This window comes from Rhipicephalus microplus, chromosome X, assembly GCF_043290135.1.
Source record: "Rhipicephalus microplus isolate Deutch F79 chromosome X, USDA_Rmic, whole genome shotgun sequence".
Taxonomy (NCBI): Eukaryota; Metazoa; Arthropoda; class Arachnida; order Ixodida; family Ixodidae; genus Rhipicephalus; species Rhipicephalus microplus.
In genome coordinates this window covers 432847352-432873106 of record NC_134710.1, presented here as the reverse complement: position 1 = coordinate 432873106, position 25755 = coordinate 432847352, and the positions used below count along the sequence as shown (strand labels likewise).

The 25755-nt window shown below is 43.9% G+C and overlaps 1 protein-coding gene across 1 annotated transcript in view; it reads right to left on the bottom strand.

Annotated features, from left to right (window-relative positions):
* The window catches only part of Cog6 (conserved oligomeric Golgi complex subunit 6), a 137136-nt gene that overhangs the window by 62705 nt on the left and 48676 nt on the right, over positions 1-25755 (bottom strand). The window contains exon 5 of the mRNA XM_037413177.2: positions 25597-25740. Coding sequence (XP_037269074.2) covers positions 25597-25740 — 144 coding nt within the window. The remainder of the gene's footprint in view (positions 1-25596; positions 25741-25755) is intronic.

The window sequence follows — 25755 nt, the reverse complement described above, 5'->3', positions numbered from 1 at the left end:
TTCTATGATCTAACACTGAGCTACCACGACAGCTATCCCCCCGCCACTTTATCGGGTATCTATCTCAATTTAAACGTGGGACTGTCAGTCAGCGCCACTAGTAGCCATGGCGACGAGTGTGGCGCACTCTTTATGAGCCTGTTTGGCGTCACGTAGAACGTGAACTTATTAGAAACTGGCAGCTGACCAAATAGTCTCTCGTTATTAAATAAGGGAAATAAGTGTGTACTTAAGGGCTCGTTTTTTCGTCTTTATGCAATATTAATGAGATCTAACAGACAATAATACCAAGGAAGGTATAGAGAAGTTATTAGGCCAATAGTAATGTAAATGAGAAGAAAGAAAAGTGGGTAAAAAGATAACTTGCCGTGGGCAGGATCCGAACCTGCGACCTTCGAATAACGCGTTGGATGCTCTACCACTGAGCTACCACGACAGCTATCCCCCCCAGCCACTTCATCGGGTATCTATGTCAATTTAAACAATGGACTGTCAGTCAGCGCCCCTATAGTAGCCATGGTGGCAAGTGTGGCGCACTCTTTATGAGCCTGTTTGGCGCACGTAGAACGCGAACTTATTACTAACTGGCAGCTGACCAAATAGTCCCTAGTATACAACCTAAAGGCACCAAGTCTGCCAATACGAAACCCTCGTTATTGAATAAGAAAAACAAGTGTGTACTTAATGGCTCGTTTTTTTTCGTCTTTACGCAATATTATTGAGATCTAACAGACAATAATACCAAGGAAGATATAGGGGAAGTTATTTGGCCAATTGTAATGTAAATGGGAAGAAAGAAAAGTGGGTGAAAAGATAACTTGCCGTGGGCAGGATCCGAACCTGCGACCTTCGAAACGCGTTAGATGCTCTACCACTGAGCTACCATGACAGCTATCCCGCCAGCCACTTTATCGGGTATCTATGTCAATTTAAACGTAGGACTGTCAGTCAGCGCCACTAGTAGCCATGGAAGCTAGTGTGGCGCACTCTTTATGAGCCTGTTTGGCGTCACGTAGAACGTGAACTTATTAGTAACTGGCAGCTGACCAAATAGTCCCTCGTATACAACCTAAACGCACCAAGTCTGCCAGTACGAGACCCTCATTATTAAATAAGGGAAACAAGTGTGTACTTAATGGCTCGTTTTTTAGTCTTTACGCAATATTGAGATCTAACAGACAATAATACCAAGGAAGGTAAAGAAAAGTTATTAGGCCAATTGTAATGTAAATGAGAAGAAAGAAAAGTAAGTAATAAGATAAATTGCCGTGGGCAGGATCGGAACCTGCGACCTTTGAATAACGCGTTCGATGCTCTACCACTGAGCTACCACGACAGCTATCCCCCCCAGCCACTTTATCGGGTATCTATGTCAATTTAAACGTTGGACTGTGAGTCAGCACCACTTTAGTAGCCATGGCGGCGAGTGTGGCGCACTCTTTATGAGCCTGTTTGGCGTCACGTAGAACGTTAACTTATTAGTAACTGGCAGCTGACCAAATAGTCCCTCGTATACAACCTAAAGGCACCAAGTCTGCCAATACGAAACCCTCAATATTAAACAGGGGAAACAAGTGTGTACTTAAGCGCTCGTTTTTTTTCATTTTTAAGCAATAATAATAAGATCTAACAGATAATATTACCAACGAAGGTTTAGGGGAAGTTATTAGGCCAATTGTAATGTAAATGAGAAGAAAGAAAAGTGGGTGAAAAGATAACTTGCCATGGGCAGGATCCGAACTTGCGACCTTCGAATAACGCGTTCGATGCACTACCACTGAGCTACCACGACAGCTATCCCCCCAGCCACTTTATCGGGTATCTATCTCAATTTAAACGTGGGAATGTCAGTCAGCGCCACTAGTAGCCATGGCGATGAGTGTGGCGCACTCTTTATGAGCCTGTTTGGCGTCACGTAGAACGTAAACTTATTAGAAACTGGCAGCTGACCAAATAGATTCTCGTTATTAAATAAGGGAAATAAGTGTGTACTTAAGGGCTCGTTTTTTCGTCTTTATGCAATAATTATGAGATCTAACAGACAATAATACCAAGGAAGGTATAGAAAAGTTATTAGGCCAATAGTAATGTAAATGAGAAGAAAAAAAGTGGGTAAAAAGATAACTTGCCGTGGGCAGGATCCGAACCTGCGACCTTCGAATAACGCGTTCGATGCTCTACCACTGAGCTATCACGACAGCTATCCCCCCCAGCCACTTCATCGGGTATCTATGTCAATTTAAACAATGGACTGTCACTCAGCGCCACTATAGTAGCCATGGTGGCAAGTGTGGCGCACTCTTTATGAGCCTGTTTGGCGTCACGAAGAACGCGAACTTATTACTAACTGGCAGCTGACCAAATAGTCCCTCGTATACAACCTAAAGGCACCAAGTCTGCCAATACGAAACCCTCGTTATTGAATAAGAAAAACAAGTGTGTACTTAATGGCTCGTTTTTTTCGTCTTTACGCAATATTATTGAGATCTAACAGACAATAATACCAAGGAAGGTATAGGGGAAGTTATTCGGCCAATTGTAATGTAAATGGGAAGAAAGAAAAGTGGGTGAAAAGATAACACGCCGTGGGCAGGATCCGAACCTGCGACCTTCGAATAACGCGTTAGATGCTCTACCACTGAACTACCATGACAGCTATCCCGCCAGCCACTTTATCGGGTATCTATGTCAATTTAAACGTAGGACTGTCAGTCAGCGCCACTAGTAGCCATGGCAGCGAGTGTGGCGCACTCTTTATGAGCCTGTTTGGCGTGACGTAGAACGTGAACTTATTAGTAACTGGCAGCTGACCGAATATTCCCTCGTATACAACAACCTAAAGGCACCAAGTCTGCCAGTACGTGACTCTTGTTATTGATTAAGGGAAACAAGTGTGTACTTAAGGGCTCGTTTTTTTTGTCTTTACGCAATATTAATGAGATCTAACAGACAATAATACCAAGGAAGGTATAGAAAAGTTATTAGGCCAATTGTAATGTAAATGAGAAGAAAGAAAAGTAAGTAATAAGATAACTTGCCGTGGGATGGATCCGAACCTGCGACCTTTGAATAACGCGTTCGATGCTCCACCACTGAGCTACCACGACAGCTATCACCCCCAGCCACTTTACCGGGTATCTATGTCAATTTAAACGTTGGACTGTCAGTCAGCGCCACTATAGTAGCCAAGGCGGCGAGTGTGGCGCACTCTTTATGAGCCTGTTTGGCGTCACAAAGAACGTGAACTTATTAGTAACTGGCAGCTGACCAAATAGTCCCTCGTATACAACCTAAAGGCACCAAGTCTGCCAATACGAAACCCTCAATATTGAATAGGGGAAACAAGTGTGTACTTAAGGGCTCGTTTTTTTCATTTTTAAGCAATAATAATGAGATCTAACAGATCATAATACCTACGAAGGTTTAGGGGAAGTTATTAGGCCAATTGTAATGTAAATGAGAAGAAAGAAAAGTGGGTGAAAAGATAACTTGCCGTGGGCAGGATCCGAACCTGCGACCTTCGAATAACGCGTTCGATGCTCTACCACTGAGCTATTACCACAGCTATCCCCCAAGCCACTATATCGGGTATCTATGTCAATTTAAATGTGGGACTGTCAGTCAGCGCCACTAGTAGCCATGGCGGCAAGTGTGGCGCACTTTTTATGAGCCTGTTTGGCGTCACCTAGAACGTGAACTGATTAATAACTGGCAGCTGACCAAATAGTACCTCGTATACAACCTAAAGGCAACAAGTCTGCCAGTACGAGACCCTCGTTATTGAATAAGGAAAACAAGTGTGTACTTAAGGGCTCGTTTTTTTCATCTTTACGCAGTATTAATGAGATCTAACAGACAATAATACCAAAGAAGGTATAGGGGAAGTTATTTAGCCAATTGTAATGTAAACGAGAAGTGGGTGAAAAGATAACTTGCCATGGGCAGGATCCGAACTTGCGACCTTCGAATAACGCGTTCGATGCTCTACCACTGAGCTACCACGACAGCTATCCCCCCAGCCACTTTATCGGGTATCTATCTCAATTTAAACGTGGGACTGTCAGTCAGCGCCACTAGTAGCCATGGCGACGAGTGTGGCGCACTCTTTATGAGCCTGTTTGGCGTCACGTAGAACGTGAACTTATTAGAAACTGGCAGCTGACCAAATAGTCTCTTGTTATTAAATAAGGGAAATAGGTGTGTACTTAAGGGCTCGTTTTTTCGTCTTTATGCAATATTAATGAGATCTAACAGACAATAATACCAAGGAAGGTATAGAGAAGTTATTGGGCCAATAGTAATGTAAATGAGAAGAAAGAAAAGTAAGTAATAAGATAACTTGCCGTGGGCAGGATCCGAACCTGCGACCTTCGAATAACGCGTTCGATGCTCTACCACTGAGCTACCACGACAGCTATCCCCCCCAGCCACTTCATCGGGTATCTATGTCAATTTAAACAATGGACTGTCAGTCAGCGCCCCTATAGTAGCCATGGTGGCAAGTGTGGCGCACTCTTTATGAGCCTGTTTGGCGTCACGTAGAACGCGAACTTATTACTAACTGGCAGCTGACCAAATGGTCCCTCGTATACAACCTAAAGGCACCAAGTCTGCCAATACGAAACCCTCGTTATTGAATAAGAAAAACAAGTGTGTACTTAATGGCTCGTTTTTTTTCGTCTTTACGCAATATTATTGAGATCTAACAGACAATAATACCAAGGAAGGTATAGGGGAAGTTATTCGGCCAATTGTAATGTAAATGGGAAGAAAGAAAAGTGGGTGAAAAGATAACTTGCCGTGGGCAGGATCCGAACCTGCGACCTTCGAATAACGCGTTAGATGCTCTACCACTGAGCTACCATGACAGCTATCCCGCCAGCCACTTTATCGGGTATCTATGTCAATTTAAACGTAGGACTGTCAGTCAGCGCCACTAGTAGCCATGGCGGGGACTGTGGCGCACTCTTTATGAGCCTGTTTGGCGTCACGTAGAACGTGAACTTATTAGTAACTGGCAGCTGATCAAATAGTCCCTCGTATACAACCTAAACGCACCAAGTCTGCCAGTACGAGACCCTCATTATTAAATAAGGGAAACAAGTGTGTACTTAATGGCTCGTTTTTTAGTCTTTACGCAATATTATTGAGATCTAACAGACAATAATACCAAGGAAGGTAAAGAAAAGTTATTAGGCCAATTGTAATGTAAATGAGAAGAAAGAAAAGTAAGTAATAAGATAAATTGCCGTGGGCAGGATCCGAACCTGCGACCTTTGAATAACGCGTTCGATGCTCTACCACTGAGCTACCACGACAGCTATCCCCCCCAGCCACTTTATCGGGTATCTATGTCAATTTAAACGTTGGACTGTGAGTCAGCGCCACTTTAGTAGCCATGGCGGCGAGTGTGGCGCACTCTTTATGAGCCTGTTTGGCGTCAAGTAGAACGTGAACTTATTAGTAACTGGCAGCTGACCAAATAGTCCCTCCTATACAACCTAAAGGCACCAAGTCTGCCAATACGAAACCCTCAATATTAAATAGGGGAAACAAGTGTGTACTTAATGGCTTGTTTTTTTTTCGTCTTTACGCAATATTATTGAGATCTAACAGACAATAATACCAAGGAAGGTATAGGGGAAGTTATTCGGCCAATTGTAATGTAAATGACAAGAAAGAAAAAGGGTGAAAAGATAACTTGCCATGGGCAGGATCCGAACTTGCGACCTTCGAATAACGCGTTCGATGCACTACCACTGAGCTACCATGACAGCTATCCCGCAAGCCACTTTATCGGGTATCTATCTCAATTTAAACGTGGGACTGTCAGTCAGCGCCACTAGTAGCCATGGCGACGAGTGTGGCGCACTCTTTATGAGCCTGTTTGGCGTCACGTAGAACGTGAACTTATTAGAAACTGGCAGCTGACCAAATAGTCTCTCGTTATTAAATAAGGGAAATAAGTGTGTACTTAAGGGCTCGTTTTTTCGTCTTTATGCAATATTAATGAGATCTAACAGACAATAATACCAAGGAAGGTATAGAGAAGTTATTAGGCCAATAGTAATGTAAATGAGAAGAAAGAAAAGTGGGTAAAAAGATAACTTGCCGTGGGCAGGATCCGAACCTGCGACCTTCGAATAACGCGTTCGATGCTCTACCACTGAGCTACCACGACAGCTATCCCCCCCAGCCACTTCATCGGGTATCTATGTCAATTTAAACAATGGACTGTCACTCAGCGCCACTATAGTATCCATGGTGGCAAGTGTGGCGCACTCTTTATGAGCCTGTTTGGCGTCACGAAGAACGCGAACTTATTACTAACTGGCAGCTGACCAAATAGTCCCTCGTATACAACCTAAAGGCACCAAGTCTGCCATTACGAAACCCTCGTTATTGAATAAGAAAAACAAGTGTGTACTTAATGGCTCGTTTTTTTCGTCTTTACGCAATATTATTGAGATCTAACAGACAATAATACCAAGGAAGGTATAGGGGAAGTTATTCGGCCAATTGTAATGTAAATGGGAAGAAAGAAAAGTGGGTGAAAAGATAACACGCCGTGGGCAGGATCCGAACCTGCGACCTTCGAATAACGCGTTAGATGCTCTACCACTGAACTACCATGACAGCTATCCCGCCAGCCACTTTATCGGGTATCTATGTCAATTTAAACGTAGGACTGTCAAGCAGCGCCACTAGTAGCCATGGCAGCGAGTGTGGCGCACTCTTTATGAGCCTGTTTGGCGTGACGTAGAACGTGAACTTATTAGTAACTGGCAGCTGACCAAATATTCCCTCGTATACAACAACCTAAAGGCACCAAGTCTGCCAGTACGTGACTCTTGTTATTGATTAAGGGAAACAAGTGTGTACTTCAGGGCTCGTTTTTTTCGTCTTGACGCAATAATAATGAGATCTAACAGACAATAATACCAAGGAAGGTTTAGGGGAAGTTATTAGGGAAATTGTAATGTAAATTAGAAGAACAAAAAGTGGGTGAAAAGATAACTTGCCGTAGGCAGGATCCGAACCTGCGACCTTCGAATAACGCGTTCTATGATCTAACACTGAGCTACCACGACAGCTATCCCCCCGCCACTTTATCGGGTATCTATCTCAATTTAAACGTGGGACTGTCAGTCAGCGCCACTAGTAGCCATGGCGACGAGTGTGGCGCACTCTTTATGAGCCTGTTTGGCGTCACGTAGAACGTGAACTTATTAGAAACTGGCAGCTGACCAAATAGTCTCTCGTTATTAAATAAGGGAAATAAGTGTGTACTTAAGGGCTCGTTTTTTCGTCTTTATGCAATATTAATGAGATCTAACAGACAATAATACCAAGGAAGGTATAGAGAAGTTATTAGGCCAATAGTAATGTAAATGAGAAGAAAGAAAAGTGGGTAAAAAGATAACTTGCCGTGGGCAGGATCCGAACCTGCGACCTTCGAATAACGCGTTGGATGCTCTACCACTGAGCTACCACGACAGCTATCCCCCCCAGCCACTTCATCGGGTATCTATGTCAATTTAAACAATGGACTGTCAGTCAGCGCCCCTATAGTAGCCATGGTGGCAAGTGTGGCGCACTCTTTATGAGCCTGTTTGGCGTCACGTAGAACGCGAACTTATTACTAACTGGCAGCTGACCAAATAGTCCCTAGTATACAACCTAAAGGCACCAAGTCTGCCAATACGAAACCCTCGTTATTGAATAAGAAAAACAAGTGTGTACTTAATGGCTCGTTTTTTTTCGTCTTTACGCAATATTATTGAGATCTAACAGACAATAATACCAAGGAAGGTATAGGGGAAGTTATTTGGCCAATTGTAATGTAAATGGGAAGAAAGAAAAGTGGGTGAAAAGATAACTTGCCGTGGGCAGGATCCGAACCTGCGACCTTCGAAACGCGTTAGATGCTCTACCACTGAGCTACCATGACAGCTATCCCGCCAGCCACTTTATCGGGTATCTATGTCAATTTAAACGTAGGACTGTCAGTCAGCGCCACTAGTAGCCATGGAAGCTAGTGTGGCGCACTCTTTATGAGCCTGTTTGGCGTCACGTAGAACGTGAACTTATTAGTAACTGGCAGCTGACCAAATAGTCCCTCGTATACAACCTAAACGCACCAAGTCTGCCAGTACGAGACCCTCATTATTAAATAAGGGAAACAAGTGTGTACTTAATGGCTCGTTTTTTAGTCTTTACGCAATATTGAGATCTAACAGACAATAATACCAAGGAAGGTAAAGAAAAGTTATTAGGCCAATTGTAATGTAAATGAGAAGAAAGAAAAGTAAGTAATAAGATAAATTGCCGTGGGCAGGATCGGAACCTGCGACCTTTGAATAACGCGTTCGATGCTCTACCACTGAGCTACCACGACAGCTATCCCCCCCAGCCACTTTATCTGGTATCTATGTCAATTTAAACGTTGGACTGTGAGTCAGCACCACTTTAGTAGCCATGGCGGCGAGTGTGGCGCACTCTTTATGAGCCTGTTTGGCGTCACGTAGAACGTTAACTTATTAGTAACTGGCAGCTGACCAAATAGTCCCTCGTATACAACCTAAAGGCACCAAGTCTGCCAATACGAAACCCTCAATATTAAACAGGGGAAACAAGTGTGTACTTAAGGGCTCGTTTTTTTTCATTTTTAAGCAATAATAATGAGATCTAACAGATAATATTACCAACGAAGGTTTAGGGGAAGTTATTAGGCCAATTGTAATGTAAATGAGAAGAAAGAAAAGTGGGTGAAAAGATAACTTGCCATGGGCAGGATCCGAACTTGCGACCTTCGAATAACGCGTTCGATGCACTACCACTGAGCTACCACGACAGCTATCCCCCCAGCCACTTTATCGGGTATCTATGTCAATTTAAACGTGGGACTGTCAGTCAGCGCCACTAGTAGCCTTGGGGGCGAGTGTGGCGCACTTTTTATGAGCCTGTTTGGCGTCACGTAGAACATGAACTTATTAGTAACTGGCAGCTGACCAAATAGTCCCTCGTATACAACCTAAAGGCAAGAAGTCTGCCAGTATGAGACCCTCGTTATTGAATAAGGGAAACAAGTGTGTACTTAAGGGCTCGTTTTTTTCGTCTTTAGGCAATATAAATGAGATCTAACAGACAATAATACCAAGGAAGGTATAGGGGAAGTTATTTGCCCAATTGTAATGTAAATGATAAGAAGGAGAAGTGGGTGAAAAGATAACTTGCCATGGGCAGTATTCGAACCTGCGACCTTTGAATAACGCGTTCGATGCTCTACCACTGAGCTACCACAACAGCTATTCCCCCAGCCACTTTATCGGGTATCTATGTCAATTTAAACGTGGGACTGTCAGCGCCACTACTGGCCATGGCGGCGAGTGTGGCGCACTCTTTATCAGCCTGTTTGGCGTCACGTAGAATGTGAACTTATTAGTAACTGGCAGCTGACCAAATAGTTCCAAGTCATCTGACAGTCCCACGTTTAAATTGACATAGATACCCGATAAAGTGGCTGGGGTCATAGCTGTCGTGGTAGCTCAGTGGTAGAGCATCGAACACGTTATTCGAAGGTCGCAGGTTCGGATCCTGCCCACGGAGAGTTATCTTTTCACCCACTTTTCTTTCTTCTCATTTACATTACAATTGGCCAAATCACTTCCCCTAAACCTTCCTTGGGATTATTGTCAGTTAGATCTCATTATTATTGCGCAAAGACGAAAAAAACTAGCCCTTAAGTACACACTTGTTTCCCTTATTTAATAACGAGGGTCTCGTACTGGCAGACTTGGTGCCTTTAGGTTGTATACAAGGGACAATTTGATCAGCTGCCAGTTACTAATAAGTTCACAGTCTACGTGACGCCAAACAGGCTCATAAAGAGTGCGCCAGCTTCGCTGCCATGGCTACTAGTGGCGCGTTTAAATTGACATAGATACCCGATAAAGTGGCTGGTGGGATAGCTGTCGTGGTAGCTCAGTGGTAGAGCATCGAAGGCGTTATTCGAACGTCGCAGGTTCGGATCCTGTCCACGGCAAGTTATCTTTTCAGCCACTTTTCTTTCACCTCATTTACAGTACAATTGGCCTAATAACTTCCCCTATACCTTCCTTGGTATTATTGTGTGTTAGACCTCATTTTTATTGCATAAAGATGAAAAAAGGAGCCCTTAGGTACACACTTGTTTCTCTTATTCAATAACGAGGGTCTCGTACTGGCAGACTTGGTGCCTTTAGGTTGTATACGAGAGATTATTATTATTGTCTGTTAGATCTCATTAATATTGCGTAAAGACGAAAAAAACGAGCCCTTAAGTACACACTTGTTTCCCTTCTTCAATAACGAGGGTCTTGTACTGGCACACTTGGTGCCTTCAGGTTGTATACGAGGGACTATTTGGTCAGCTGCCAGTTATTAATAAGTTCACGTTCAACGTGATGCCAAACAGGCTCATAAAGAGTGTGCCACACTCGCCGCCCTGGCTACTAGTGGCGCTGACTGACAGTCCCACGTTTAAATTGACATAGATACCCGATAATGTGGCTGGGGGGATAGCTGTCATGGTAGCTCAGTGGTAGAGCATCGAACGCGTTATTCGAAGGTCAAAGGTTCTGATCCTGCCCACGGCAAGTTATCTTTTCACCCACTTTTCTTTCTTCTCATTTGCATTACAATTTTCCTAATAACTTCCCCTATACCTTCCTTGGTAGCATTGTCTGTTAGATCTCATTATTATTGCGTAAAGACGAAAAAACGAGCCCTTAAGTACACACTTGTTTCCCTTATTCAATAACGAGAGTCTCGTACTGGCAGACTTGGTGCCTTTAGGTTGTATACGAGGGACTATTTGGTCAGCTGCCAGTTACAAATAAGTTCACGTTTTTTGTGACGCCAAACAGGCTCATAAAGAGTGTGCCACACTCACCGCCATGGCTACTTTTGACGCTGACTGACAGTCCCACGTTTAAATTGACACAGATACCCGATAAAGTGGCTGGGGGGATAGCTGTCGTGATAGCTCAGTGGTAGAGCATCGAACGCGTTATTCGAAGGTCGCAGGTTCTGATCCTGCCCACGGCAAGTTATCTTTTCACCCACTTTTCTTTCTTCTCATTTACATTACGATTTTCCTAATAACTTCCCCTATACCTTCCTTGGTATTATTGTCTGTCAGATCTCATTATTATTGCGTAAAGACGAAAAAAACGAGCCCTTAAGTACACACCTGTTTCCCTTATTCAACAACAAGGGTCTGGTACTGGCAGACTTGGTGCTTTAGGTTGTATACGGGGGATTATTTGGTCAGCTGCCAGTTACTAATAAGTTCACGTTCTACGTGACGCCGAACAGGCTCATAAAGAGTGCGCCACACTCGCCGCCATGGCTACTAGCGGCGCTGACTGACAGTCCCACGTTTAAATTGACACAGATACCCGATAATGTGGCTGGGGGGATAGCTGTCGTGGTAGCTCAGTGGTAGAGCATCGAACGCGCTATTCGAAGGTCACAGGTTCTGATCCTGCCCACGGCAAGTTATCTTTTCACCCACTTTTCTTTCTTCTCATTTACATTACAATTTTCCTAATAACTTCCCCTATACCTTCCTTGGTATTATTGTCTGTCATATCTCATTATTATTGCGTAAAGACGAAAAAAACGAGCCCTTAAGTACACACTTGTTTCCCTTATTCAACAACAAGGGTCTGGTACTGGCAGACTTGGTGCCTTTAGGTTGTATACGGGGGATTATTTGGTCAGCTGCCAGTTACTAATAAGTTCACGTTCGACGTGATGCCAAACAGGCTCATAAAGAGTGCGCCACACTCGCCGCCATGGCTACTAGTGGCGCTGACTGACAGTCCCACAATTAAATTGACATAGATACCCGATAAAGTGGCTGGGGTGATAGCTGTCGTGGTAGCTCAGTGGTAGAGCATCGAACACGTTATTCGAAGGTCGCAAATTCGGATCCTGCTCACGGCAAGTTATCTTTTCACCCACTTTTCTTTCTTCTCATTTACATTACAATTGGCCTAATACCTTCCCCTATACCTTCCTTGGTATTATTGTCTGTTAGATCTCATTAATATTGCGTAAAGATGAGAAAAACGAGCCCTTAAGGACACACTTGTTTCCCTTATTCAATAACGAGGGTCTCGTACTGGCAGACTTGGTGCCTTTAGGTTGTATACGAGGGACTATTTCGTCAGCTGCCAGTTACTAATAAGTTCACGTTCTAAGTGACGCCAAACAGGCTCATAAAGAGTGCGCCACACTCGCCGCCATGGCTACTAGTGGCGCTGACTAACAGTCCAACGTTTAAATTGACATAGATACCCGATAAAGTGGCTGGGGTGATAGCTGTCGTGGTAGCTCAGTGGTAGAGCATCGAACGCGTTATTCGAAGGTCGCAGGTTCTGATCCTGCCCACGGCAAGTTATCTTTTCACCCACTTTTCTTTCTTCTCATTTACATTACAATTTTCCTAATAACTTGCCCTATACCTTCCTTGGTATTATTGCCTGTTAGATCTCATCATTTTTGCGTAAAGACGAAAAAACGAGCCCTTAATACACACTTGTTTCCCTTATTCAATAACGAGGGTCTCGTACTGGCAGACTTGCTGCCTTTAGGTTGTATACGAGGGACTATTTGGTCAGCTGCCAGTTACTAATAAGTTCACGTTCAACGTGACGCCAAACAGGCTCATAAAGAGTGTGCCACACTCGTCGCCATGGCTACTAGTGACGCTGACTGACAGTCCCACGTCTAAATTGACATAGATACCCGATAAAGTGGCTGGGGGGATAGCTGTCATGGTAGCTCAGTGGTAGAGCATCGAACGCGTTATTCGAAGGTCGCAGGTTCGGATCCTGCCCACGGCAAGTTATCTTTTCACCCACTTTTCTTTCTTCTCATTTACATTACAATTGGCCTAATAACTTCCCCTATACCTTCCTTGGTATTATTGTCTGTTAGATCTCATTATTATTGCATAAAGACGAAAAAACGAGCCCTTAACTACACACTTGTTTCCCTTATTCAATAACGAGGGTCTCGTACTGGCAGGCTTGGTGCCTTTAGGTTGTATACGAGGGACTATTTGGTCAGCTGCCAGTCACAAATAAGTTCACGTTTACGTGACGCCAAACAGGCTCATAAAAAGTGCACCACACTCGCCACCATGGCTACTAGTAGCACTGACTGACAGTCCCACGTTTAAATTGACATAGATACCCGATAAAGTGGCTGGGGGGATAGCTGTCGTGGTAGCTCAGTGGTAGAGCATCGAACGCGTTATTCGAAGGTCGCAGGTTCGGATCCTGCCCACGGCAAGTTATCTTTTCACCCACTTTTCTTTCTTCTCATTTACATTACAATTGGTTTAATAACTTCCCCTATACCTTTCTTGGTATTATTGTCTGTTAGATCTCATTATATTGCGTAAAGACGAAAAAAACGAGCTTTTCAGTACACACTTGTTTCCCTTATTCAATAACGAGGGTCTCGTACTGGCAGACTTGGTGCCTTTAAATTGTATACGAGGGACTATTTCGTCAGCTGCCAGTTACTAATAAGTTCACGTTCTACGTGACGCGAAACAGGCTCATAAAGAGTGTGCCACACTCGCCGCCATGGCTACTAGTGGCGCTGACTGACAGCCCCACGTTTAAATTGACATAGATACCCAATAAAGTGGCTGGGGGGATAGCTGTCGTAGTAGCTCAGTGGTAGAGCATCGAACGCGTTATTCGAAGGTCGCAGGTTCTGATCCTGCCCACGGCAAGTTATCTTTTCACCCACTTATCTTTCTTCTCATTTACATTACAATTTTCCTAATAACTTTGCCCTATACATTCCTTGGTATTATTGCCTGTTAGAACTCATCATTTTTGCGTAAAGACGAAAAAACGAGCCCTTAATACACACTTGTTCACCTTATTCAATAACGAGGGTCTCATACTGGCAGACTTGGTGCCTTTAGGTTGTATACGAGGGACTATTTGGTCAGCTGCCAGTTACTAATAAGTTCACGTTTGTGACGCCAAAAAGGCTCATAAAGAGTGCGCCACACTCGCCACCATGGCTACTAGTAGCACTGACTGACAGTCCCACGTTTAAATTGACATAGATACCCGATAAAGTGGCTGGGGGGATAGCTGTCGTGGTAGCTCAGTGGTAGAGCATCGAACGCGTTATTCGAAGGTCGCAGGTTCGGATCCTGCCCACGGCAAGTTATCTTTTCACCCACTTTTCTTTCTTCTCATTTACATTACAATTGGCCTAATAACTTCCCCTATACCTTCCTTGGTACTATTGTCTGTTAGATCTCATTAATATTGCATAAAGACGAGAAAAACAAGCCCTTAAGGACACACTTGTTTCCCTTATTCAATAACGAGGGTCTCGTACTGGCAGACTTGGTGCCTTTAGGTTGTATACGAGGGACTATTTGGTCAGCTGCCAGTTACTAATAAGTTCACGTTCTACAGGACGCCAAACAGGTTCATAAAGAGTGCGCCACACTCGCCGCCATGGCTACTAGTGGGGCTGACTAACAGTCCAACGTTTAAATTGACATAGATACCCGATAAAGTGGCTGGGGTGATAGCTGTCGTGGTAGCTCAGTGGTAGAGAATCGAACGCGTTATTCGAAGGTCACAGGTTTGGATCCTGCCCACGGCAAGTTATCTTTTCACCAACTTTTCTTTCTTCTCATTTACATTACAATTGGCCTAATAACTTCCCCTATACCTTCCTTGGTATTATTGTCTGTTAGATCTCATTAATATTGCGTAAAGACGCAAAAAACGAGCTTTTAAGTACACACTTGTTTCCCTTATTCAATGACGAGGGTCTCGTACTGGCAGACTTGGTGCCTTTAGGTTGTATACGAGGGACTATTTGGTCAGCTGCCAGTTACTAATAAGTTCACGTTCTACGTGACGCCAAACAGGCTCATAAAGAGTGTGCCACACTCGACGCCATGGCTACTAGTGGCGCTGACTGACAGTTCCACGTTTAAATTGACATAGATACCCGATAAAGTGGCTGGGGGGATAGCTGTCGTGGTAGCTCAGTGGTAGAGCATCGAACGCGTTATTCGAAGGTCGCAGGTTCTGATCCTGCCCACGGCAAGTTATCTTTTCACCCACTTTTCTTTCTTCTCATTTACATTACAATTTTTCTAATAACTTTCCCTATACCTTCCTTGGTATTCTTGTGTGTTAGATCTCATTATTATTGCGTAAAGACAAAAAAACAAGCCCTTAAGTACACACTTGTTTCCTTTAGTCAATAACGAGGGTCTCGTACTGGCAGACTGGGTGCCCTTAGGTTGTATACGAGGGACTATTTTGTCAGCTGTCAGTTACTAATAAGTTCACGTTCTACGTGATGCCAAACAGGCTCATAAATAGTGCGCCACACTCGCCACCATGGCTACTAGTGGCGCTGACTGACAGTCCCACGTTTAAATTCACATAGATACCCGATAAAGTGGCTGGGGGGATAGCTGTCGTGGTTGCTCAGTGGTAAAGCATCGAACGCGTTATTCGAAGGTCGCAGGTTCGGATCCTGCACACGGCAAGTTATCTTTTCACCCACTTTTCTTTCTACTCATTTACATTACAATTGGCCTAATAACTTTCCCTATACCTTCCTTGGTATTATTGTCTGTTAGATCTCATTATTATTGCATAAAGATGAACAAAAACGAGCCCTTAAGTACAAACTTGTTTATCTTATTCAATAACGAGGGTCTCGTACTGGCAGACTTGGTGCCTTTAGGTTGTATACGAGAGACTATTTGGTCAGCTGCCAGTTACTAATAAGTTCCAAGTTCGACGTGACGCCAAACAGGCTCATAAAAAGTGCACCACACTCGCCACCATGGCTACTAGTAGCACTGACTGACAGTCCCACGTTTAAATTGACATAGATACCCGATAAAGTGGCTGGGGGGATAGCTGTCGTGGTAGCTCAGTGGTAGAGCATCGAACGCGTTATTCGAAGGTCGCAGGTTCGGATCCTGCCCACGGCAAGTTATCTTTTCACCCACTTTTCTTTCTTCTCATTTACATTACAATTGGTTTAATAACTTCCCCTATACCTTTCTTGGTATTATTGTCTGTTAGATCTCATTATATTGCGTAAAGACGAAAAAAACGAGCTTTTCAGTACACACTTGTTTCCCTTATTCAATAACGAGGGTCTCGTACTGGCAGACTTGGTGCCTTTAAATTGTATACGAGGGACTATTTCGTCAGCTGCCAGTTACTAATAAGTTCACGTTCTACGTGACGCGAAACAGGCTCATAAAGAGTGTGCCACACTCGCCGCCATGGCTACTAGTGGCGCTGACTGACAGCCCCACGTTTAAATTGACATAGATACCCAATAAAGTGGCTGGGGGGATAGCTGTCGTAGTAGCTCAGTGGTAGAGCATCGAACGCGTTATTCGAAGGTCGCAGGTTCTGATCCTGCCCACGGCAAGTTATCTTTTCACCCACTTATCTTTCTTCTCATTTACATTACAATTTTCCTAATAACTTTGCCCTATACATTCCTTGGTATTATTGCCTGTTAGAACTCATCATTTTTGCGTAAAGACGAAAAAACGAGCCCTTAATACACACTTGTTCACCTTATTCAATAACGAGGGTCTCATACTGGCAGACTTGGTGCCTTTAGGTTGTATACGAGGGACTATTTGGTCAGCTGCCAGTTACTAATAAGTTCACGTTTGTGACGCCAAAAAGGCTCATAAAGAGTGCGCCACACTCGCCACCATGGCTACTAGTAGCACTGACTGACAGTCCCACGTTTAAATTGACATAGATACCCGATAAAGTGGCTGGGGGGATAGCTGTCGTGGTAGCTCAGTGGTAGAGCATCGAACGCGTTATTCGAAGGTCGCAGGTTCGGATCCTGCCCACGGCAAGTTATCTTTTCACCCACTTTTCTTTCTTCTCATTTACATTACAATTGGCCTAATAACTTCCCCTATACCTTCCTTGGTACTATTGTCTGTTAGATCTCATTAATATTGCATAAAGACGAGAAAAACAAGCCCTTAAGGACACACTTGTTTCCCTTATTCAATAACGAGGGTCTCGTACTGGCAGACTTGGTGCCTTTAGGTTGTATACGAGGGACTATTTGGTCAGCTGCCAGTTACTAATAAGTTCACGTTCTACAGGACGCCAAACAGGTTCATAAAGAGTGCGCCACACTCGCCGCCATGGCTACTAGTGGGGCTGACTAACAGTCCAACGTTTAAATTGACATAGATACCCGATAAAGTGGCTGGGGTGATAGCTGTCGTGGTAGCTCAGTGGTAGAGAATCGAACGCGTTATTCGAAGGTCACAGGTTTGGATCCTGCCCACGGCAAGTTATCTTTTCACCAACTTTTCTTTTTTCTCATTTACATTACAATTGGCCTAATAACTTCCCCTATACCTTCCTTGGTATTATTGTCTGTTAGATCTCATTAATATTGCGTAAAGACGCAAAAAACGAGCTTTTAAGTACACACTTGTTTCCCTTATTCAATGACGTGGGTCTCGTACTGGCAGACTTGGTGCCTTTAGGTTGTATACGAGGGACTATTTGGTCAGCTGCCAGTTACTAATAAGTTCACGTTCTACGTGACGCCAAACAGGCTCATAAAGAGTGTGCCACACTCGACGCCATGGCTACTAGTGGCGCTGACTGACAGTTCCACGTTTAAATTGACATAGATACCCGATAAAGTGGCTGGGGGGATAGCTGTCGTGGTAGCTCAGTGGTAGAGCATCGAACGCGTTATTCGAAGGTCGCAGGTTCTGATCCTGCCCACGGCAAGTTATCTTTTCACCCACTTTTCTTTCTTCTCATTTACATTACAATTTTTCTAATAACTTTCCCTATACCTTCCTTGGTATTCTTGTGTGTTAGATCTCATTATTATTGCGTAAAGACAAAAAAACAAGCCCTTAAGTACACACTTGTTTCCTTTAGTCAATAACGAGGGTCTCGTACTGGCAGACTGGGTGCCCTTAGGTTGTATACGAGGGACTATTTTGTCAGCTGTCAGTTACTAATAAGTTCACGTTCTACGTGATGCCAAACAGGCTCATAAATAGTGCGCCACACTCGCCACCATGGCTACTAGTGGCGCTGACTGACAGTCCCACGTTTAAATTCACATAGATACCCGATAAAGTGGCTGGGGGGATAGCTGTCGTGGTTGCTCAGTGGTAAAGCATCGAACGCGTTATTCGAAGGTCGCAGGTTCGGATCCTGCACACGGCAAGTTATCTTTTCACCCACTTTTCTTTCTACTCATTTACATTACAATTGGCCTAATAACTTTCCCTATACCTTCCTTGGTATTATTGTCTGTTAGATCTCATTATTATTGCATAAAGATGAACAAAAACGAGCCCTTAAGTACAAACTTGTTTATCTTATTCAATAACGAGGGTCTCGTACTGGCAGACTTGGTGCCTTTAGGTTGTATACGAGAGACTATTATTAATGTCTGTTAGATCTCATTATTATTGCGTAAAGACGAAAAAAACGAGCCCTTAAGTACACACATGTTTCCCTTATTCAATAACGAGAGTCTTGTACTGGCACACTTGGTGCCTTCAGGTTGTATACGAGGGACTATTTGGTCAGCTGCCAGTTACTAATAAGTTCCAAGTTCGACGTGACGCCAAACAGGCTCATAAAGAGTGTGCCACACTCGCCGCCATGGCTACTAGTGGCGCTGACTGACAGTCCCCTGTTTAAATTGGCATAGATACCCGATAAAGTGGCTGGGGGGATAGCTGGCGTGGTAGCTCAGTGGTAAAGCATCGAACGCGTTATTCGAAGGTCGCAGGTTCGGATCCTGCTCACGGCAAGTTATCTTTTCACCCACTTTTCTTTCTTTCTTCTCATTTACATTACAATGGGCCTAATAACTTTCCCTCTACCTTCCTTGGTATTATTGTCTGTTCTGTTAGATCTCATTATTACTACGTAAAGACGAAAAAAACGAGCCCTTAGGTACACACTTGTTTCCCGTATTTAATAACGAAGGTCTCGTACTGGCAGACTTTGTGCCTTAGGTTGTATACGAGGGACTATTTGGTCAGCTGCCAGTTACTAATAAGTTCACGTTCTACGTGACGCCAAACAGGCTCATAAAGAGTGCGCCACACTCGCCGCCATGGCTACTAGTGGCGCTGACTGACAGTCCCCTGTTTAAATTGGCATAGATACCCGATAAAGTGGCTGGGGGGGATAGCGGTCGTGGTAGCTAAGTGGTAGAGCATCGAAGGCGTTATTCGAAGGTCGCAGGTTCGGATCCTGCCCACGGCAAGTTATCTTTTCACCCACTTTTCTTTCTTCTCATTTACATTACAATTGGCGTAATAACTTTCCCTATACCTTCCTTGGTATTATTGTCTGTTAGATGTCATTATTATTGTGTAAAGACGAAAAAAACAAGCCCTAAGTACACAATTGTTTCCTATATAAATATATATATATATATATATATATATATATATATATATATATATATATATATCCCGGCTGAAGAGTGAAATAGGCTTGGCCCCTCACTCACGAAAGAGTTGGTACACCACTGTCCTCACATTATCGCCGTCGGGTTCGGCGGGACAGCTACGCTCGCATAGTGTGCACTGCTTTACACTCGTCCGCAAGGCTTCCTTAGTTTTCTTTTCTAACTACCTCCTGTTGCATCACAGAAGCAAGGGACAGAGAGGAGGGTGAAGGCAGTTGCCATACATCTAGACTGAACATTGCCAGCGCTGCGACAACTCAGACGGGTCACGTCTTATTTATTTATGATCGCTCGTTTGCATTGTTTCAAACATTAGGTAGATGTGTCGGACATTGTAATAACAAAAATTCAGTGAACGAACACAGAAAAAAATTTAAATTGATCGAATAAATGCGCGCACTGGTTTGCTGTGCACTTTACTTCACGCTGCAGTCTCTGCTGCTGCTGGAATACTCCGCTAGCATGCCCTCTCGCGGCAGCCGAGCGTGCAAGGTGCATTTGATTTTCTTGCTAGACAGCGCAGCGATTGGGTTTAGCAGAGAGAAACCTGCCGATGCGCCCATGGTGTCGACAACACCATACACATTGGTGATGGCATCAAAACTGGTGGAAGAGCTCGGTTGTTTTCCGAGCATGGCTTTTGTGGACGCCGGATGCATGCACGTGCATGAAAATAATACATATTAAAGTTATATTTTACGTATATGTAGCCATTTTTCCAACAGATTCTAAAATATATTGATCCAACCAGCACCTCTATTTTTTCAATGCTTGTAAGCATCTCGAGCACATGGGAGGGTTGCGTAGGTCAATGTGATGCCCGCCACCCAAGTCAAAGCAACTGGCCTTCAGTATGGTCCCCCCTTTTTGGGCGAGTTAAAGCCTTGACCGCCATGACTACCATCACCCTCTGCTTTTCACAGATCTCGTTCTACACGTTAGTTGTGCAGTGTATGCACTTTTCTTGTTGCTGTCATTGCTCTTTGAGCTTATTTTTGACATGTTCGGGATCAGCAGAACAATGAGCAAGTGCGTTGTGTCCTTTTGCAACAATGCGTACAAATCTTGCAAAAGACACTATGCGATTTTCACGCCATCAGCCACCAAAGATAGTCTTCCAACATGAAAGTATCTTCATGCACGTGACACCATGAAAAGACCGCGTTCTGCAAAGGACTGATAGTATGCACGAAAGACAATTTGTTTCGCCCTCAAGATGTGATCCACTAATATCGACAGTTATGTTTTAACGTTCAGAAGACAGCTGGGCTTGCTAATGAAGCTGCATCATCTATTTCTGAAGGTGCTACAGGGTACTTATCGAAAAATAGGAAGAGTCCTCGAAAGAAGATAATAGGGCAGACATGTCCCGAGATACCCTGAACATTTGCACTCTGGAGAAGCCGGTAAGAAATCCAGCCTCGTTTGGTAGTGATGATCTGGGGGGGGATGCTATTTTCATCACTCGTGCACTCCCATGAAATTTACAGTTAGGTGTAGCAGTGGCTGCTAATTAGAAAAAAATGTTTATAGTAATTTCATGATCCTTTTTTTCTTCATGTAAAATGCTTCTGAATGAATAAAAATAGCATCACCCCCTACAGTAGATCTTTAGCAACAGTGTCATGCATTCAGATTTTAGTTTAGCAAGACTAAATTTTCATAAAGCCCCGTAACGAGTATGAAACTAATTTGATTTCAGACATCATTATTTTATGAACTATTGTAGCTATCAAAAAACTAATTACAGATTTGAAATCAGCGTAAAAAACTGCTCAAGACTGCCCATTTTCATCTACCTGGCACCAAAAATAAGAAAAGTTGTCTAAAGACCCACCTCCCCCCTTAAGCATCAAGCGTGCTATCATTGCACCCTTGCAATGATAGCACGCTTGGGATTTAAATTCAATCCAAGCCAGTGATCCAATTCAAGCCAAGCCAAAGTGGCAAGAGCACGTTGCGGCGTGTTTCACATGTGTCCGTTATGTTGTTACGCTGTTATGCTATGGGGCGATACGGAAGCTACATGGCTGCTTTCAAGTTGAAAGTGATTGGTCATGTACAATAGAATTTTGATAAACGGAAATCGCTTAAACGGCATTGCCACTTAAACGAAACAGTAGCCAGTAATTCGGTTGGTTTTGTATTCAGATAAGACAAAAAAAACTTTTGTTAATCGGAACTAAAATTTGCGCTTCACCGTGTAAACGGAACCGAAAATAAAACTTCTGGCGGACCCATTTCCATGAGAATCAGCCAGTTCGGGTTCTGGCTTTTTTTTTTTTTTTTTCTTTTCTAGTCGTCGTAAGTCTCGCCTCGTTGGTAGTCAGCGCAACGAATGCTACATTGCCGTTCTTGATCAAGTCGTTCGGTCTGTTCGAATCGCCTAGCTTACAGCCACATCGTTCCTGCCGTCGTGATGCCTATCGTGCTTCATTGCCGCGTTGGTGTCTTCCAACTTTGGTGGCTCGTAAGCGCTCGTGCAGTTGAGGCCTCGACTTCGTTGTTTCAATGGCGATGCAGAAGCGGGCATACCATGCGCTGATGTTGGAAAAAAAGATGGACATCACTCTTGACTTCAAAAGCACCTCATATTCAAACGGCGCTCGCGACGAAGCACGGCGTCTTGAAAAGCAGCCTAACGAGGATCCTGCACGACAAGGACAAGCTACGAGATGCTTTCGAAACTTCACGATTCGAGCCCTAGAGAAAGCGTCTGCATCACGGCGACCACGAAGAACTGGAGAGGTGCCTGGTTTTATGGCTTAGTAGAGCCTGGAGCCAGAGAATTTCCATCAACGGGCCACTAATCCATGCCAAAGCAGAAGAGTTTGTTCTTCAGCTTGGGATAAAGAACTTCTTGTGCAGTGAAGGCTGGCTGACAAGGTTTAAAGGAAGAAATGGCCTTGTTTTTCACACTATCGCGGGAGAAGCTGCCGCAGCTGATGCGACTGCGTGTCGCGACTAGCGGGCAGGATGGCTGCCGGAGATAATGCGGCAGTTCAAGGATGATGACATAAACAAGGTCGATGAAACCGCACTTTTTTTAAGCTCCTGCCATCAAAATCAATCGCTTTCAAAGGTGAACTGGGCGCAGGGAGAAAACTGAGCAAAAACAGACTGACTGTTCTTGTTGGAGCAAATATGTAGGGCAGCAACAAGTTGAAGCTCCTTGTGATAGGAAAATTTAAAAAATCCTCGCTGTTTCAAGGGAATGACTACCGTGCCCATCACTTAAGAGTCCAACTCGAAAGCTTGGATGACCCAAGCCCTCTTCAGCAAATGGCTGCACACAGAGAATGCGCGATTTTCATGGCAAAATAGGAAAGTCCTTTTCCTCGTTGACATCTGCCCTGGACATGGGACTGTAACAGGACTGAAATCGATTCAGTTGGAGTTCCCCCCAGCTAACACCACAGCACTGTTACAGCCCATGAATCAGGAAGTTTTCCAAGCCCTCAAGTCACGCTTCCGCAAGGGTCTCTTACAGAGGATGCTCTTGTGCATGAGCCAGGATAAACAGTACAAGTTGGATGTTCTTGGTGCCGTTCACCTCGTTGCCGACACCTGGAGGCAGCTGACTCCCACAAGCATAGCAAATTGCTTCAGGCATGCAGGATTTTCTTTAAGTGACCTGACATCCGACTTGGATGACTTTGAATGCGACAGCGAAGATGCCCTTGAAAGGCGAGGTAATTGAGCAGTGCGCTTTAAAGGAAATCACACTGGACTTCGATGAATACGTGCAAGTTGACAGTGGTGTTGCAACTTTCCCTGACAACACAGTGCAAAGCATTGCTGACAAAGTATGAGTGGAGGAGGAGGAGCTGGAAGAACACTCTGAAGAGGTACACAGAAGTTAGCACACTTCAGGCGGAAGAGTCTGCTGTGTTTTACCTGAAGGATTTTCTTAAGGAGCCAGAATCAGAAGTGTTTCTTCAAAGCCTAAGTGACATGGAGAAAAATATTCTGAAGATGAGAATGCAAGAACTCAAACATAAGAAAAGTGATCCATTCTTTAGTCCACGGTGATTATTTGGTGCCTAATAAACTTGGGAATGCTACGTAAAAACCTCATGTAGTTTCCTTGCTCTCTGAAAAAACTATGAGTTACGTGCATCGCATAGTGTTTAGATATCCATAAAATAGTATTAGGAGAGTGTGCACACATAAATCGGCATTTTTTTACATCTTTCTCAATAAACGAAAGTCCTGTTAAACGGAACAAATTTTTCTGGTTTCTTATAGTTTCGTTTACCAAGAGTCTACTGTAATAAGTAACAGCTTTGTATGTTATTGCTGAAAATTTTTCCCGCCTAATTCTCGCACCCCCCAACTTTTCATTTGTTTTCTGCAAAAAAAGTGCGAGGATTATGCAAGTAAATACGGTACTTTGAAACACTGGGCACCGCAGCTACACACACTGCGATTGAACTTACTTCTTGGAGTCTTGGCTGGGCTTAGCTCCATCAATGTTTCAAAACGCGAGACTAAGTATGCTGCATGGATATTCATCACTGTTTTATTTATTACCTGTAAATATAAACCAATATATATGTTTCCTTCGTCTGAAAGTTTGAATACGTTCAATATTAATGTCCTGGTGCAAATCGCATTGAATAGCAAACACCATTAGGAAAATATTCGCAAGCACAAATACAGCAGCAACTCGTTGATATGTTCCCGCTTAATACGATTGCCCAGCTCCTACGTTCGCAACTGCAAAAAATACAAAGAACCCCATAGAGCTGTGCGTAATAGTACGTTCCAGTTAATATAGTCTTGGAAAATACAATTTTTCAGCAGCAATGTTCTGTACCGCCAGCAACTGCAAGCATATGTGGCAGATAGTCGCCGCACAGGCACCGGTGGCTTCTCCGCAGTGCCTAATTTCCCCCCTCCATGCTGCTTTGCTTAATAGCCCCCTACGCACCTTATCTGAATTACTTGATCATCCCCTCTGAGTTTTCTCTTAATAGCTCTATCACCACTCTCTGTCACCCACACCCCGACCTGAAGGCAGGCAGGGACGCTGGCCGCCGAAATCTTCTAACAGGTTTTAAAAAACCATCTTTTCTATAGCACTTGGCGCGGTATCGCTGAGAATTGTATATCCTTCAACCGTGGCACAGTATATATAGATGCACACTCGTTCTGCACATTTTTGTACACACCATGACTACAACAACAGCTTGGGGGGAATGCTGTGGAGTTAACAAGCACGGCACAAACAATGAAGGCTGTCACTCCTCCAGCACCTCAATATTGGCTTATCTGCCACGATATTTACTGAATTCGAATAGTACGTTTTCCCGAATCACACGTTTATTATCCGCATTTTTTTTTTCTCCACGAATGTATCGAGACTCCACAGTATACGCACACCCTTACTAAGAAGTCATGAGCATGAAAGATTTAAGTACACAGTAGACTCTACTACACAAAGATGTGTTTAACAGAAATGCAGCTCAAAATAGAACAGGCGCTTTTCACAAGATTGGTTTCGTTCTCACATTCTGCACCTCTTATCTCTCAGTAAATGGAACTTGTGTTGAACAGAACATATTTTCCTTGTCCCTCCAGGTTGCATTTAATGAGAGTCTACCATATAATACAAAATGCATTCTCAAGCTTGTAAATTTATGGATAATTTAACACCATATTTGCCTCTGATCATGGGGTTAATGTGGTCACACAGTTGCGAAGGTGAAGAATACATCGTCCAACATATTATGCTAGAGTATGTGTGTACAATGCCCCTGCCAAAAATGAAAATCAAGACTGCTGTGCTTGCTGTTCTGCTGTTTCAACTGTGTTACACATGACGTGACCATATTTAAATTTTTTTTTTTTGCACAGCTGATAGTGAGGCTCTCACTCACAATCTTGGATATGAGCCACTCAAGAATGTAAGAATCAGTGCTTCTTTTTTTGTTGTTTTGCAGCAGCAGCATCTGGATACACACAACGTGCGAAGCAGAGCGCAAGACACTCTCAGCTGAACACTCAATTACTGCAGTCTCTCACCTGAGCAAGTATGTCAGGCAGGTCCTTCTGCCTCTGGTCGACAGGTGCAAGGGAGCCATCACGTGTAGAAAGAAGCTCACGCACCAACGACAGCAGCTGCTGCAGAAAAGGGGGTGCACCCAAGTCGCCGGGGGGCAGCTCCGCCTGAAATGTCCATTG